At 48.4% G+C, this 16,521-nt stretch overlaps 1 protein-coding gene across 3 annotated transcripts in view; it reads right to left on the minus strand.

Annotated features, from left to right (window-relative positions):
* Positions 1 to 634: 634 nt before the first annotated feature.
* LOC135818131 (uncharacterized) overlaps positions 635 to 16,521 on the minus strand; it is an 82,949-nt gene continuing 67,062 nt past the window's right edge. For all 3 annotated transcript variants that reach the window (XM_065331462.1, XM_065331461.1, XM_065331463.1), the window contains exons 21-31: positions 15,954 to 16,250; positions 14,666 to 15,585; positions 13,219 to 13,355; positions 11,320 to 11,548; positions 10,137 to 10,328; positions 9,579 to 9,794; positions 8,925 to 9,021; positions 7,707 to 7,745; positions 7,358 to 7,387; positions 6,453 to 6,609; positions 635 to 2,110 (exon numbers count right to left, since the gene is read on the minus strand). In XM_065331462.1, coding sequence (XP_065187534.1) covers positions 1,675 to 2,110; positions 6,453 to 6,609; positions 7,358 to 7,387; positions 7,707 to 7,745; positions 8,925 to 9,021; positions 9,579 to 9,794; positions 10,137 to 10,328; positions 11,320 to 11,548; positions 13,219 to 13,355; positions 14,666 to 15,585; positions 15,954 to 16,250 — 2,750 coding nt within the window. In that variant the 3' untranslated portion in view covers positions 635 to 1,674. The remainder of the gene's footprint in view (positions 2,111 to 6,452; positions 6,610 to 7,357; positions 7,388 to 7,706; positions 7,746 to 8,924; positions 9,022 to 9,578; positions 9,795 to 10,136; positions 10,329 to 11,319; positions 11,549 to 13,218; positions 13,356 to 14,665; positions 15,586 to 15,953; positions 16,251 to 16,521) is intronic.

The raw sequence follows: 16,521 nt of genomic DNA on the forward strand, positions 1-16,521 counted from the left end.
GCCTTGTTACGTAATTTTTCTGATCTTCTATACTGTGTTTATTTGTTTATCAAGTTTTTAGTTTTTAGTTTTTTAGTTTTTTAGTTTTCTTGATGAAGTTATTGGTGTTCATATTAATTAGTACAGTGTTTTTTTGTTTTGTTATTGTTTTTCTTCTTTTGAATTGAGTTTATTGATTGAGTATATTTTCAATTATAAAAAAATTGATTTGAAGTTCTTTTTTGGTTTGGGTTTGAAATTCTTTATTTTACACATGCATTTTTCTGATTTCTTCTCTAGTGTATGATTTATTGCATTTTTAAAAACCATTGTGTTAATTCGCCCGTAAAAGGGGCCGGAAAAAAAGAAAGAAAAAAAGAATCGGTCATGCTCCACACACATAATGTCATGACTTGCATGTGTGTGTGTGTGTGTGTGTGTGTGTGTGTGTGTGTGTGTGTGTGTTTGTGTGTGTGTACGTGTGTGTATGTGTGTGTGTGTGTGTGTGTGTGTGTGTGTGTGTGTGTGTGTGTGTGCATGCGCGAATAGACTCGATCTGGCCTGGCTATATGTAGCATGCACTAAGCACAATGACGTAGTCAATCGGTTAGTAACCGTGAGTTACGGGAGCCAACCAATAGCAACAACACGACCGTTGTGTGACAGCAATTCCAGAAATTCTGCACTTTGAGCGGACCAATGACGAGAAAAGCAAAATGAAGTCAGCGCTGTACTGGCACTATAAGTCTACTAGTAAAGACCCCACTGACGGGTTTCCAACCTAATTTCAAGTAGCCTAAAATATCTGCTAAAATATCGAAAAGTCTAAAATATCGAGCAGCCTAATTTCAAGGAATAACTATCAGATCCAGCACATGATAAAATTAATGATAGTCATAATTAGCTATTTCGTAAACAGTTTGAGCGCAGAAATTTGCTATTGAGTGTGCTAAAAACTCTAGACGCAAATCAAGCGAAATAATAATACTATCATGAATGATGTCGGACCAAGACCTTACTATTTACCTGGTCTACAAGTAGATGCCTCAATGATTGGCAAAGTGTTCTGGTCATGAGCATGGGTAACCAGGATACTTTGCCAGTGCCGAACCAGTAGGCAGCAGACAAAAATTGCATGCATCAATAACTAGACCTGAATAGGACTCAAACAGCGATACGCCCAGGAGGGCGAACCATATTCGGGAGGAAAGAACACCAGGGAACGTTTCATGATGATGGCTGTAGAGAGCAAGCGTTTGGCTTTGGCTATCCAAAGGCATGCTAGAAATGGGGAAAAGACTGCATTTTATGTTTCAAGGAACTACACTGAAGTAAAATCAATAGGATTAAATTATAGTAAAGCCAGATTTAGCAATTTAGAGAGAGTGAAGACCAACAGTGTCTTCAGTCTCTCTTGTAAATGCACGAATAGCAACCAATATGCACTCAGGTGCCAGCACCCTCGGTCAGATATTTGCTTCCTCTCCAGGTACCCATTTGTAGAGCAGATCACAGTGTCCTTCCAGTCATTCGATCAAACATTAGCAGGGCACATTAGGTGGACTTGAATGACATCATGATGACATCATGTAAGTGTCAACTCCATACTCTATGACAACGTTGATATAGATAATACTGCTGCCATGTGGGCGTGCAATACCCGCTTCACATGCGAGCGAGATCTGCACAGACTGCTTATGTGGCCGTGTAGTCTATGGAGCTGGCCGAGTAGGCAAAGTCCTGAGTGTCGTCGGCGACCTCGTTCAGCGGAGTCCAGCGCCACCAGCTCTTGGGCTGACCCAGCTGCATGTTGGCGATGTCGTTGTTGCTGAACTGCGTTGCACGGATGCGTGCCTTGCGGATGAGAAAGCAGATGATGAGGATGATGGAGAGGCCAGCCACGCCGGCGCTGATCCCAAGACCGTAATCCAGAGCTCGGTGGTCGGCACTGGCGTCCGAGTTGGGCCCCTCTGCCGTGCAGTGAACGCGCAGAAGGTCATCCGTGCAGGTCTTGACGACGAAGTGCGGACACTGAAGCAGACGCAGCTCTTCGCCACTGCAGTTGAACCTGATGCTCTCGGTGAGCTGCGGCAGGGAGCTGTTCAGCGCTACGGATGACGAAGTACGGGACCTGCCAGGCGAGAGAGCGAGAGCGAGAGAGAGAGAGAGAGAGAGAGAGAGAGAGATAGAGAGAGATAGATAGATAGAGAGAGAGAGACAGAGAGAGAGAGAGAGAGAGACAGAGAGAGAGAGAGACAGAGAGACAGAGAGACAGAGACAGACAGATAGAGAGAGTGGAACGCATGATCCACAAACCGGTAAAGAATTGTCCGAGGGGTGGGGTGGGGAGTATCCCCTGACCAGTTCCTGGCAATGTGACTTATTGATAACATTTCATTTGAAGGTCAATTTTGAAATGTAATATTGTCACCGGGCCGGTCTATTGGTGTGTGCCTGCCTCTATTAACCAGTTACTACTAGTATTGCTTCCAGTGCAGACAGTGTCTAGGTCTGGTCTGGACTGGGAGTTTTTTTAATCAAAATTTGCTGATCAAACTCATACCTACAGAGTACAGAGACCCTGACCAGGAACACAATGACCCTGACCAGGAACACAATGACCCTGACCAGGAACACAATGACCCTGACCAGGAACACAATGACCCTGACCAGGAACACAATGCTCAAAGGGACAGTGGGACCGAGTCATACACACCCAGGTGAATTCCCTTCCGCGGCGAGTCGCAAATCAGCCGCACCCCGGAGTCGCTGCGGTTGTCAATTGTTGCTCTGGTGTTTTGCGAGTCTCTGTGGCCATCGGGACGAATCCCGGGCCGTCACAGTGAATGCAAATAATTATGCCAAAAGGTGCAAATCATACTTCTTTTTTTTGGGTCAACTTCGCTAATAACAACTGCGGATATAACGACAATTCGCGAATAACGACAGAATTTCCATGCCCAGAGCAAAGTCCCATCCCACTGTAATAATATGAGACTTCGGGCATAACGACACTTCGCGAATAAGGACACCTTTTTGATGCCCCGCCGAGTGTCGTTATAAGCAAAGTTGACTGTAGTGCTTTGTGAACCTAAAGGGGAAACTCTATTTCTCACAGTGAATATCAGTATACGGTACACAGTACCATGTATGTAACATACGATGGGTTATAACGGACGATTCGGAGGACCCTGGACTTTGTAATTTTTGTTAGACTAGTTGTTCGACTTTTGATAGACGGCATCTCGGTACAGATGTTCAGGCCCATTGCCGTTCCTTGTACTCAAGTTTCACTGTATCCGTGAACGTACAAGATGAGCTTAGCGTTGTTCATGATTGTGTTTGCAAACGTATCGGGTTATAGTTATGCCTGTACGAGTTCAGGCTACTTGAACTCCAGTATGAAAGTCTGTCCATGTAAACACAACCCAGCCCTATGTGTAGTCCTAAGGTGTGTAACGGCACGATGCATGACATCATGACATGTGAGATAACACAACAGCAAGTGTGAGTCACTAGGAGTGCACAGTAAGACCTGGTGTAAGCGACCTCTGTTTCTAGCGACCACCTGCTCTTAACGACCGTTTTTCCATGCACGGACAGTTCTGTACAGAAACTGCACCGGATACAGCGACCACCTGCCTTGCGCAACAAGCGACCGACTTTTTGTGTACCAAGTGCCATATTGGACCTGCACACAGCGACCCGGCAAAACTAACCAAAAGTGCCATCTTGGCTGGCAGAGTTGACTGCAACAGGATCGAAGTGCACTCTGAAGCAAGTGGATGCAGTCAACTGAAGTGACAAGTGACAGTGCAGAATGCGCTGCATGCACTTCAGTGAGGTGTGCTTTGCCTGCACGAGAGTATTCTATGCTCCACACCTGTCGATATGAGTACATTGAAGTACAATCATGCACATGCACGCATAATCCGATATACCACGAATGTATGGGACCTGGTTCTAGACTAAAGACCACCTGGCTTTAACGACCGCTTTTGCTTGCACCGTGGGGTGGTCGCTTAAACCAGGTTTTACTGCAGCTCACGGCTGTTCCATGCTGGAAAGTATTGAAGATGGCCGATCTTTTTGCCGAAAAGTGTCACTGTACACGTGACCACTGTATCTACGGTAACCAAAATGGCGAGTGGGTGCACTTTGTGATTTTTTTGTAAGAACAAAAATGCTTTGGATGCATTTCATAAAATTATGCTGATCTTGTGCGGGATCAGCTTGTTTTTACAACAAATTATTATTACTTTGCATACAGGAATTCTATGTCCTGCTCGAAACTCGGTATATTATTGATTGTTGACTTGGGAAATTCGGAGCGTGGAAGAGTCCAGTACTAGTAAATGTACCTACGCTGACTTACCTTTCCCCACCACCACCACCCGCCATCCTTTGGCGACGCGTTTCAATGTCCTTTCAAAGTTTCCTTCATCCTTACTACTATGATAGTTATTGTCATCAGCTTTTTTTGGATTCTGACATGCAAACGGCATACTCATTTACAGCAACTGTCAGTGCTCAACTAGCTGACTTGTCGGAGTGCTTCCGCTTTGCAGGCTGGAGCCTCATGGCGTTGTATCTTGGCAGCGTGCTGTTCAAATATTGCCAGAAGTGTACTAGTAGTAGTACCTGGAGCCGGTCCACGTCCCTGTTCACACTGCTGATGGATGTTCTCAGGTGCTTGAAGCACTTGTGGATGGACTCACCACCTTGTTCGCCCATCAGTCCAAGGGATACACCGCACTGACTGATGCAGTCCACAGTATGCGCCTCCAGCATGTGCATTTTAGGCGTTATAGTCTTGTTCTGGTCGTAGACTGTCTTCCTTAGTGTTGCCATGAAGAGTTTAATGTTCGTAGAGAGGTGATGCAGCTTGTCAGGAGTGATCTTGTTGCACACTGCGAAGATTGCCCTACAATCTTTGTATTGCGTGAAGAGTCTGCCGTACTTGTCTCGGAGTGCTGATGCTCTATCTGGCAGGTCTTGTTGTTGTGGTGTGTACTGGATGTATGGTGAGTTGTCAGTGTTGAAGATGTTTGTCATTGTCTGTAGAGGAGCACTGGTTATTTCCTTGCATGTGGCTGGCTGCAGTGCTTTATGAATGTGGTTTCCCATGAAAGCCCCGGAGTGATATGCCTGTCTGTCTATTCTGTGTTTTTTTAAGCACAGGCTCGAAAGATTCGTGGCATGGCTGCATTGAATTCTGCGCTCAGCAAGAATAGACGAGATAAAGGAAGAAGGAGATTTTAGCTGAGCTGCCCACAGCTTAGCTTTGCAATCATAATATATATGACATGCATTCTACCTCAAATGCATCTTGGAATAGTTCACGCATATACGACACACACGACAGACGCTCGCAACATGGGTGCTGCACGGCTGCATTCACTTGCCACAAACAGACACAGCAGGAAAGAGAGGGGAGGGTGATAAAAAGGCAGGTGCTTCATTCCCTGAAAAGAAGGCCGGGGAAGCAAGCTCTAGAAGTGCGTCTCGACTGTAGTGGGTGGGATTAGCCCTAGACGCCGTTGAGCATGACGTCGACGGTTTCTTGGGCCTGCACCTTTTCTCCTATCCTCAGCACCTGAGCACACTTTACAAGGGCCAGGAGTGGTACTGCCATGTGGCTGCCACAGATAGAGAGTTGGTGTTCTAAAGTCACTAGAAGAAGAGGAGGATGCCCTTCTCAAGTACGATCTGCATGAATCACAAAATGTTGCAGGATGTACGTCTGGCGTGTCTGTTGTTGTGTTGATGTTGAAATAATGCAGGAGCTCATCTGCGTGATCAGCCACTGCATGTGTAGTCGTCCTCGTCTTCTTGTCTTTCCGAAAGGGTGGTATAAAGAACCCACACACCCTGCACAGAGACTCTAGCACTGAATTGTGGGTTGCCATGGGGGCTGACAACGAGGGACCCTCGACGAGAATGAGTGGCCCTCGACGAAAAAAACTCAATTGGGTTGCAGAGGTAGTATGATCGTGCACCAGGAAAAACTTGGAAAAGACGCTAGAAAACCTTACCTTGGGCAAGAAGCTAGCTGAAAGTATCCCCAGGAATAGGCACGATGCTATGAAAAGGAAGAATACGAAGGAAACGTTCGTCGAGGAAAAGAGCACTTTCATGAGGAGTGAAGCTTCGAAATTTTGGACATGAAGACGACTGCATTCAAGGAGTTTTATAAACCTGAATTCACCTGGAAGGCAGGCTTGGTTTGTCCTATATCCATCGAAGAAGCCATGTATTCAAGGTAATTTCGATGCAATTCAATTTCGAATTTTTGAATTTTCTTGAGCAACCTAGCTGCGCCAGCCGCAAAGGCGCGGATGACGTAGGTGCCGCTTTTTCGGAATCTGAACAGCCGTGAGCTGCAACCATAGCACCATAGCTCTAAACACAGACGGGTGTGAATGCAACTAGCAACAATAGCGCTGGGTGCTACAATGCCAATGCAATCTTACGTGGAGGAGAAATAATACGCAAACTGCTGCCCGCAGTACACTTGGGCATCGGCCCTCGCCCAACCATCGCCGCATATTGTCACCCAGCGGTTGCCAATGTAGATGTCGTACTGCTTCCAGCCCTTGATCAGCTTTCTTCCCACGCGTACGCTGCCCTCTGTACGGACATCAGAAAACATACGCACACACCATTTGACCATTTAACGTCCATCGCTGGAGGCGATGATAGCGATGCTACAGCAGAAGCCATAGCAGCTTGTGCTGGGATTGCACCATTCAACAGCATGCAAGGCTGAAGAATTGACCGCCACTATTCAGCCTGGTCTACATCACACAGCTATGAAGTGGCTTTTTCTGGCCAGTGAATCCCTACTTTTTGGTCTTTTTCATTTTTTTCACTCACACGCATCACACCACATACTCCGGCATGCACTGGCTGTGGGTAACCACCCAGGAGAATGAAAGAAAGGTCAGGAGGAGTCTGAGAAAGACCAGAAAGACGTGTGTGACCATAATCGTCGGGAATCGAACCCGCAACCTATCGATTGGAAATCGCTGCACATACCACTGCACATACCACTGCACCATATGGCACATACAAACACACATACACGCACACACACACATACACACACACACACACACACACACGCATGCACACACATGCACACACGCATGCATGAATGCACAGACAAACACATACATGCACCTGCTGAGACGTCTTCCTCCTTATTCATACCCTACTACAGTATCGTCAGCTCAAATGATCACTCTTCACACTCTACTACAAACAGAGGTTCAACATGCAGACATACACATACCGATGCTGTACACATACAATCATGTACACACAAAGCTGCACAGCTCCATATATACATGCACATGACAGTAGCATGAATTCCTACCTTCAATCAGCATGGTGGTTGGAGGTGGCACTGTGCATTAGAAAGAACGGAAAAAATTAGTGAGTGCTAAAAAGCAAGAGAGCGAGAATGAATGCGTGTGTTTCGTTAACTTTCGTGTGCGTGTGTGTGTGTGTGCATGCGTGCGTGCGTGCGTGTGCGTGAAGATAAGCGTAAGAAAGAGAGTTGATAACGGAAGAGAATGACAGCACAGCAATACAACAAAGCGATGAAAACGCCTGAATACGGCGAAATTTACTACACGCAGACATTTACACCCACAACCCCCCTCCTCTCCCCCCCCCCCCTCCCCCCCCCAAACACAGACACTACTGAACACTACGCAGCTTACGTGTGACAGGCGGAGTGACGGGGAAACATCTCTCATACACTGAAACAACACAAACAGCAGTAACAAAGCCGATCAATTCCAGTGCTGGCCAGCTATTCTGGTTTAGTCAACCCTACCCCACCATGTTCCAGACAAAGGAGAGCATGATAAGTAGGTGGCTAAAGAACATGGACAAGGACCCACGCGACTGCCACACCCAGCATTCCCCGGATTCCGTCTCCTGAATGTGCGGAAAAGATCTGCTTCCGGCCCCAGAGCACCATTCAAGCAGTGGGGCGCTCTATTTGTATGACATGGCATACATGCCAACCATCCAGGGTTTCCCGGGACAGTACAGGGAATAGGGTGTTTGTCCCGGGGTCCAGGGATGTCCTGCACTTGAAAAGTCATGGCATTGAGATGGAGCTTTTGAAATCGAAGTTCTCTAAGTACACACCGCACGCAATAGACAAAAAAATGTGGAACTGCAACAGATTGCCGGTATAACAGTAGTCAACAGAAAGTTTATTTGTGCAGTTACAGCTCAATGCAATGACATCCCTTTTGCTTGAGCAGCAGCCATGAAAGTTAAATCTGCTATTGATGGATGCGCTAAAAAAAATTGGTGTCCAGGGAAAACGGTGAAAATCAAGGGAATTCACAATCATTGTCCAGGGAACTCAAGCCTCTAGGTTTGCACGTATGATATGTTCAGGCCCGAACCCAGGTCCTGAGGTCTGGTGCGGCCCCAGGTCGGCCACAGGGCAGATGATTACCCCATTCCCGGTATCGTGCAAAAATGCATCTCAATCTCGGGAGGGGGGGGGGGGGGGCATGCATTATAAAAACAAGAAAAAAAACGTTGGCCAACCATGTCATGGTTCGCGAACTTCGCGAATCTTTTTTCCCCTTCTTGTCGCTACACTTACCTTTCTACTCTGTTTTACTTCAAATTTCCATTGGTGGATCCAGAGATCTCCACAGAGGGTCCAGTTTAGCCTGCTAACTGAATAGCTCATACAGACGCACATGGGCTTCCAGTAGTACATTTGCGGAATTTAGGGAGTTCTTCGCACCCCCCCCCCCCCGGTCCACCCCCCCCCCCACCCCCCCTCCCCCCCGGTCCACCCCCATTTTCTCTTCTCGTTCGTCTTTCTTGATATGACTGTGTGCATTGTACTGTTGAGACAACAAACTGAAATGACACTTGAAAAAGCCAAAACTAACTACTAGGCTAACCTGTGTGCAGTGTGAATATAGCATTGCCGTCTATAGGCTCGCTTTCTGCTGCTGACTCGGACTCAGACTCTGGTGACACGTAGATGTGAGTAGGGTCCTGTGCACACACATACACACAGACAGACACACACAAAATACACACACACATACACACACACACTGGCACACACACACACACACACACACACACACACACACACACACACACACACAGCACAATACACACGCAGGAGTGAATACTGATGACGGTCTGATGCTGTGCAGTAGAGCATGGTGGACTATGTCGAGAGTGCATCGCAAGACCTGTTCTGCATACGATTACTAATCTGGTCACTGTCATACAGAATACTCTACTGGAGAATGTGATCTGTCACCTTTGCTGTTTCACCTGTAAAGAGCACTATGTGCAGTGAGGAGCACAACCACTTTGTCTAATGTGTCCTTGCACCTAATGAACACCAACAAAACATTGGTACTGGCATTGCTGCACTAACCAGCAAGCAAACATTGGTACTGGCATTGTTGCACTAACCATCAAGCAAACATTGGTACTGGCATTGTTGCACTAACCATCAAGCAAACATTGGTACTGGCATTGTTGCACTAACCAGCAAGCAAACACTGGTAAATTGGTACTGGCATTGCTGCACGTACCTGTAGTACATAGTTCCCGTAGAGAGTGTTGAAGGTGATCAAGGACACACGACACGTACCCGCTGCGCATGTGCCGGGGACGATGCTGAGCGTTTGCCCAGCACGCCATGCTTGACACGGACAGGCACCGATGAATGTGTCCACCCACTTCTGTGTGTAGAGCGTGATGGTATACTCGGTGGGAGCAATACTCAGTTTGCGCACATCCGATGCCGACTGTAAGAAAAGCAAGCCAGCCAGGTATGGGTTGGTGTTACCGAATAGGCCATCTTTAACTTAAAAAGTTTAAGCTTCAAAGTGTGGTGTTTGCAATAATGTGCATGTATGTGAGAGTGTGTGGTGTTTGCATGTGTGTGGAGAAGCACGGTGTTTGCACTGAATATGTGCATGTGTATGAGGGAGTGTGGCCCAGTGGTTACAACTTATAATATGTGCATGTGTGTGTGTGGAGAGTGTGGTGTTTGCAATACGTGCATATGTGTGAGGTATCAACACTGGCTATAGCTATATTGACAATGCACAGTTGGTGGACCAGCAGTTTCTCAACACCAGACTCACCAGCACCTTGGGGCTCAGCGTGTTCAAGCCCATGTCGCTCCACTTTGCGTAGCGCACGGACGTCATCTCCAGGCCAGCCTCGGAGCACTCGCTGTTGTTGTAGACCGAGTGGTCGTTCCGCCAGAGCGTGGTGTTGGTGAAGGTGACGGACGACGTGCTCCACAGCCCACTGCTGTGTGGTCGGCAACGCACCTGACACACACATGCACAGTAAAAACCTGGTTTAAGCGACCACCCCACGGTGAAAGCAAAAGCGGTCGTTAAAGCAAGGTGGTCTTTAGAACCAGGTCCCACAGTGTCTGTGTAGAACTGTCGGTGCATGGAGAAACGGTCGTTAAGAGCAGGTGGTTGCTAAACCCAGAGGTCGTTTGCACCAGGTTTTACTGTGCATGCAGCACAGCATCAGAGATCAAAGGCTGGAGTACCAGGTCCGGTCGGTCAGGCCTTGGCTGGACCTTAGTTTGAAAAAGGAGACCCACCCGAACCGTGCAAAACAGGTTTTGTTTTGTCAATAATGCTCATTTTTGATTATTATTTATTATAAGAAGCTTCTCCGCGTTGGCATCAATGCAATGTAGATATACACAGCATGTATAGCTTTCGCATAAGCCGAAGCGACAACAGCCAAACAGGATATTGATTTTTGATCAAGTAACCGATTTGGCTGGAGCACCAGAAATCCTTGTGCTACGGCCCTAGAGATGGTTCACTGTGTGGCAGGCTGACCATTACAGCACAGGCTTCATGACTGTGCTAATGAAGAATAGATAGCAGCATTCACCATAAGGCAACTGGCCCAATTTGTCAAAGCCCCTAAGCGAACCATTCCGATATACCTGGAGTTTAGGTACAATGTGACCAGTGCAGTATTTGGTGACACCAGTACAATTATAGATATGTTGCCTGATAATCGTGACAATGTGAAACTCGAAGTCGGAGCACAGATTCACTTATCTTTCTATTGTGTAAATATACAGACAAACAAAGAAGACCTTGAGCCTCTGAATGTGCCGATTCAGGAATGCCTCAACCTCACCACCAACAAGCAACTCAGGCTGGTTAACGTTCACTGACAGATGCATGACCCCGTATGATTTGTTTACGCGGGCAATATGCGACCTGTACATATCATCATCATTATTATTATAGACACACTTTGCTGATCAAAGCCTGTGTCACATACCTTGTACAGACATGGCTCGAATTGCTCCTCAAAGCTAGTGCCCCTGCGGAACTCGGTGAGCGCGTCTTGGTACAGGCCGAGCAGCGCCACCTGCTGGGCGCTGTCCAGCGGGTACTTGCTGGTGCCGCTCGTCCAGCGAGGTAGGCGCATTGTGCCCGGCAGCGTGTACCACTCACGTGGCAAGCTGTCCGGGCCCAGCTCTCGGATGTACACCTCCGTGAAGTCAAACCTAGCAATCAGCAAGACGGCAAAAGCAGCAGCACATGCCAACGGCCGAGTTTCAATGCAAATACTTATAAAACTGAGTATACCGTAGTGACCCGCCCACATTTAAGCACATGCGCTTATAATATACAAGGTTTGCAATATTTGGAAATTTTGAAGGTCAATTGGTCTGACATAGAGGCGCATGCGTTACCAGTACGGAATTGGGAAATTGCACATTAAACCCCGTGAGTAAGAATGGTATCGTGGCGGCGCCAGGTGTGTCACGGGATTGGGTTCACTTATCAGCCCGTGTGCTTACATGTGAGGCTTTGCGCTTATGCCCAGATACAGGCACATGCACTTTTATGCACGCTACTACTAAATCCAGAACAGGACCTTACATTGGGTAGAGGTGAAGTGTGCTGGTCTTGTCGTTTAAAGCAACTACATGTACATGTACGCGATTGTTTGTCAGTACAGTACTCAATGGGGGGGGGGGGGGTAAATTCAGTTTACACACCAGGGAAAACACGTCCAACGGGAGGTTGGCAGTGATTCGGAGTTTCATGCCGAAGCAACCATCAGACAACTGACAAGAACATCCGGGGACCAATCCCAGTATCCTTACATATCCACTGGACCTCTATTCTCTGGCGTCAAGAGTACATAACCAATAGTGTGCAACTCGACGATCCCCCAGCCCACGGCGGAATTTTTTTATGACATCAGTCTTTGGCGGCTGTTTGGCTCGCTGATGCCATCATGCGTAGCCAAAGATCAAAGTACAAAGAATTTGTACATCACAGCTACGGTAGTCGAAGCAGAACAACGGACGATAGATCGATGTGTCCTGGACCTGATAAACTCTCACCGTATCTACAAAACATGTGCGGGAAAGCATACGCACTTGATCATACTTCAGCCAAAGAATGACGCAATAAAAAAATTCCGCCGTGGGTGAACCCATCGCTGCTCGAGATAGGAGTTGCACACTCTTGGTTATGTACTCTTGCTGGTGTGTATGTGATGCTGGTGTGTATGTGATGGTACACAAGATCACTATGCTGCTTAGACAGAAATACATCACAACATGGCCCCATCAAAAAAGGCAACGCAGGAGAAAAGGGAGTAGGGGGAGTTCGTGTGGAACATGCAATCAGATATCTATGTGCAGCGGACAGCATACATGGCAGTAACACTATCCATGATTGCCGCCGGAGTGTTGGCACTTGCCTGGATGTGACGAGATGGACACCGCTATCTGTAATCCTCCTTTAACCCTTAACCCTTAAAGCCTCTTCTCCTGACCCTGTGCAGCTATAGACATGCTCTAGTACTGGTGGGGGGAGGGTCCTGCACTCTACCTGATCTAGATGCAGCCTGTTCCACTGGTCCTGCATTCTACCTGATCTAGATGCAGCCTGTTCAGTCCAACTGACTTGCCCACCTACCCCCCCCCCCCCCTGTCCCCTCTTCACCCTTCCCTGTATGCACCTCAAACTGACCCCCCCCCCTCTTCATCCTTCCTTTTATGCACCTCAAATTGATGCCCCCCCCCCTCCCCTCTTCACCCTTCCCTTTATGCACCTCAAACTGATATCCTGCACCCTGCACCCCTCCCCCCACACACACTCCTACCACATTACGCGTGTGCATCCCGACCCCTCTTGATATGTTCTACTCCCCGCATACCTGGTAAGAGCGCTGGACGGTAGTGGGAGCGGCACAGTGAAGCCGTACGTGTTGAACGTGAGCTCAGGATCAGAGCCGACCAGCATGCTCCAGATCGCCATACTCAGGCCTGATTTCCAAATCACATCACTCCAGATCTGCAGCCGGGCAATGGAGAAGCAGAGGAGCAAACGTAACCAAAGCACAGCGCAGTCAGCACCACATGGTAGGTATTCTCAGGCCGCTCAATTAACTTCCCGGCACACCAGCCACTTCCATCAGCTGTGTGAGAGAGTCACGGCTGATTCCTATCCGACTTCATTTCTTTCAGGTATTTGGTATGTCCAACGTTATCTCTTCCGCATATGTTTTTTTATAGTGCTGGATATGCTATTAGAGTTTCAACTTACTTCACCATAGTTCCACTATTTGGCTGGGTTTGGGCCAGGTTTTGGCATAGAAATCTTTAGAAAGGTGATACACAGTACCGCAGGCCGGCATGTACAATTCAAAGAGGGATGTAGTCTCATTTAGAGATGGTGTGGCTTGGTCGTATCTCCCACGCTTAAAACCAGCTAGTGGTGAGCTGATGTTCGCCCGGGGACAATCCTACACGTGTGATTATCCGAATAAGGCACGTTGGGTATCAAAACAAGAAACCCGTTCTCCTACTGCAGAACCAAATCATATTTCCCCCTTTTTCCCCTCCACGCTTACACAGTGTTTGAGATCGCGCATGCATGTGAGAATCGTTGGGCTTTTGCAGTAGATAAATTACAACTCCATGCACTTGAGAAGTGCTACTGTAATGCATGCCTACACAGGTGCATTGCACACATAGAGTAACTCTGCAGAGATTGCTGGTGAGGATCAGCAAGGTGGTCTACATTGCATACATGTCACTGTCAAGGCGCATGCAAGACACAATTGACATGGATGTGGCCAAATAGGGCTTGAAAGTGATGACGTCAAAACGGCCAGGGAGTAGTAAATTGAAATCAGATTTCTATTTTGGATCCACTACGGTGTGACTTTGCTATTGCCTAAGTATGTGGGTGCGTAGCAACCCACTCATGTCGCATGCAGGTGTGACTTTTATTTCGCCACCAGTTGTCACCCCGCCCCATTAGCCAAATCAGTCAGTTTCACTGGCTACATCACCTTGCTGTGAGTAAGACCGCTTGAAATGTGTTTGGATCCATACAAAAACTGGATCCAAGTGGATCCAGTTTTTGAATTTTTGAAATTGTTGCTATGCTGTAACGTAGCACTTTCAAGCCCTATGGGGTTTCTAGGCACTTGTGCCAGTGGTTGTGAGACTTATCCGCTCACCCGCACCGTTAGGCGCTGCATCTGCCGCTAGGGTTTACCGGGTGTTAGCGGCCATCGTGAGTTCCCTTTCGGAACGGACACGATAATTTACTTTTACTTTTAAAGACACCATTGGCAGGCCATCGGCAGTACTCACCAATACGTTGCCGCCGGCAAACGCGGAACTGTCCAGGGGCTCTCCGGCGTATCCTCCGTACGTGATGACGGAGGCGGCGCGACTCAGGAGCATCTGACTGCTGAACTGGCTGCAGGCACTGCCACAGCGGCCGTCAGAAAGAATGGCGACTCGCTCAAACGGTGGCGACGTCGGAAACAGGCCCTTGACGCTCAGATCCTGCAGCACATCGAGGCAGATTTTGGATACGTACTTCTGAGAATAGCGGGATGTCCGACCACCGCGCTGGCGCTCCACCGCACCATTAACGACTTGTTCCAAGGTGAACGCTTCGCCAGTTTCAATATTCGCAGGCTTCTGCATGAGACCGAGAACCAGAGTCTCGATCGGGGTAAACACTACTCGCTCCAAGAATTCAGACACGACCGCGCCTCGCTGAGCGTCACTGATTTCAGGCTCCTGGATACTGGAGCTAAAGTTTTCCATCACCTCAGGTGTCAGTACTACGGGAGTAACCGTTTGTCCGCTGGCAGTTGTGTTCAGTAGAGACCAATAGGTCTGTGCCTCCTGCAGAGTCATGGATTTGCCGGCCAGGGTACTGCGAGAGTGAGTCAGCGCCGTCGACAGCCTGCTGAGGAAGTCTCCGATCCGGACGTCCAGCGGCTGGCAGATGGTGCCGTGCGGGGAGCTGATCCACTCCGGCCGCAGGTAGGCCATCAGCAGCTGCGCCAGCTGCACGAAACCGCCACCATTGCCGGTCAAGTCGAGCAGCAAGGTCTGCGTGCCCTTTTGCCGGGCCAGTGCACGCGTCTGGTTGAAGAACTGCAGGAACTTGACGGGCTCGAGCTTCGTGAACTGGAACGCGGTCATCTTGACAATGACGGCGTTCTTGAAGTAGAAGAGGAACATCTTGCTGTCATAGGATGCAATGGTGGTGAGCACTGCGGAGAAACAGGACAACAAAAACGGCACGGTCTGTTTGACGGCATGCTTGCACCTGGAGCTAACTACCACCCCATGACCAGATCTGCTCCAAGAAACTTGAGCCACACATTACGAGATAGTAAACGGGACCTTCTTCGAAAATAGGTACTCAGGGTATGGTCAGGTTAGTGTCCCAGTATAGTATCCAAGGATAGGATATTGCCATGTCAGGACACAGGTGCATACTCAGTCTGCATTGCATGGCACACATAAACACACTAAAGGTAATCGACTCCGTATGCACATGATTTCAAGGCGCCAGTTCACCTAAGTTCGGAGAGGTACCGGAAGTCGAAGCTGACATGCGCCTTCACCGAGAGCTCACCTTTTGGTGCGGGTTCGTACGTCACGAGTCGCTTTCGCCGCAGCCTCTGCTGGTCCTGCGTGAGCGCCAGTGGAACATTGCTGTTGTCCTTGTACTGGCGAATGAACTGCTCGAAGAGACGCTGCTGCTGGGCCAGCTTGACGAGCTCTTTGACACTGTACTGCGTTGTGAGGAAGGAGCGGAGCGTGAGGCCAGCGGGCACACTGATGAACGCCGTGTATTTGAGATGCAGTGCCGTGTTGTCATCGAACACAATGTCCAGTGTGTCGTTGCTGGGAAGCGGGTACGAGCCAAGAGCTGCAGGAAACCACCAACAGAACAACCAACCCAGCGCGCGTGTCTGGCACTACTAAATAATATATCTTGCAAATGAAAGCGTAGGATAGTGGCATACTAAGCAAAAGAAATGTACTGCCACGTGGATATAGCCTGGGTGTTGCTTCAAAACACCTGCATGAGCATGCACATGTACACACACACATGCACACACACATGCACACACACACACGCACACGCACACACACACACATATATACACACACACACACACACACACACATGCACACAC

The sequence above is a fragment of the Sycon ciliatum genome, chromosome 5, assembly GCF_964019385.1.
Source record: "Sycon ciliatum chromosome 5, ocSycCili1.1, whole genome shotgun sequence".
NCBI lineage: Eukaryota > Metazoa > Porifera > Calcarea > Leucosolenida > Sycettidae > Sycon > Sycon ciliatum.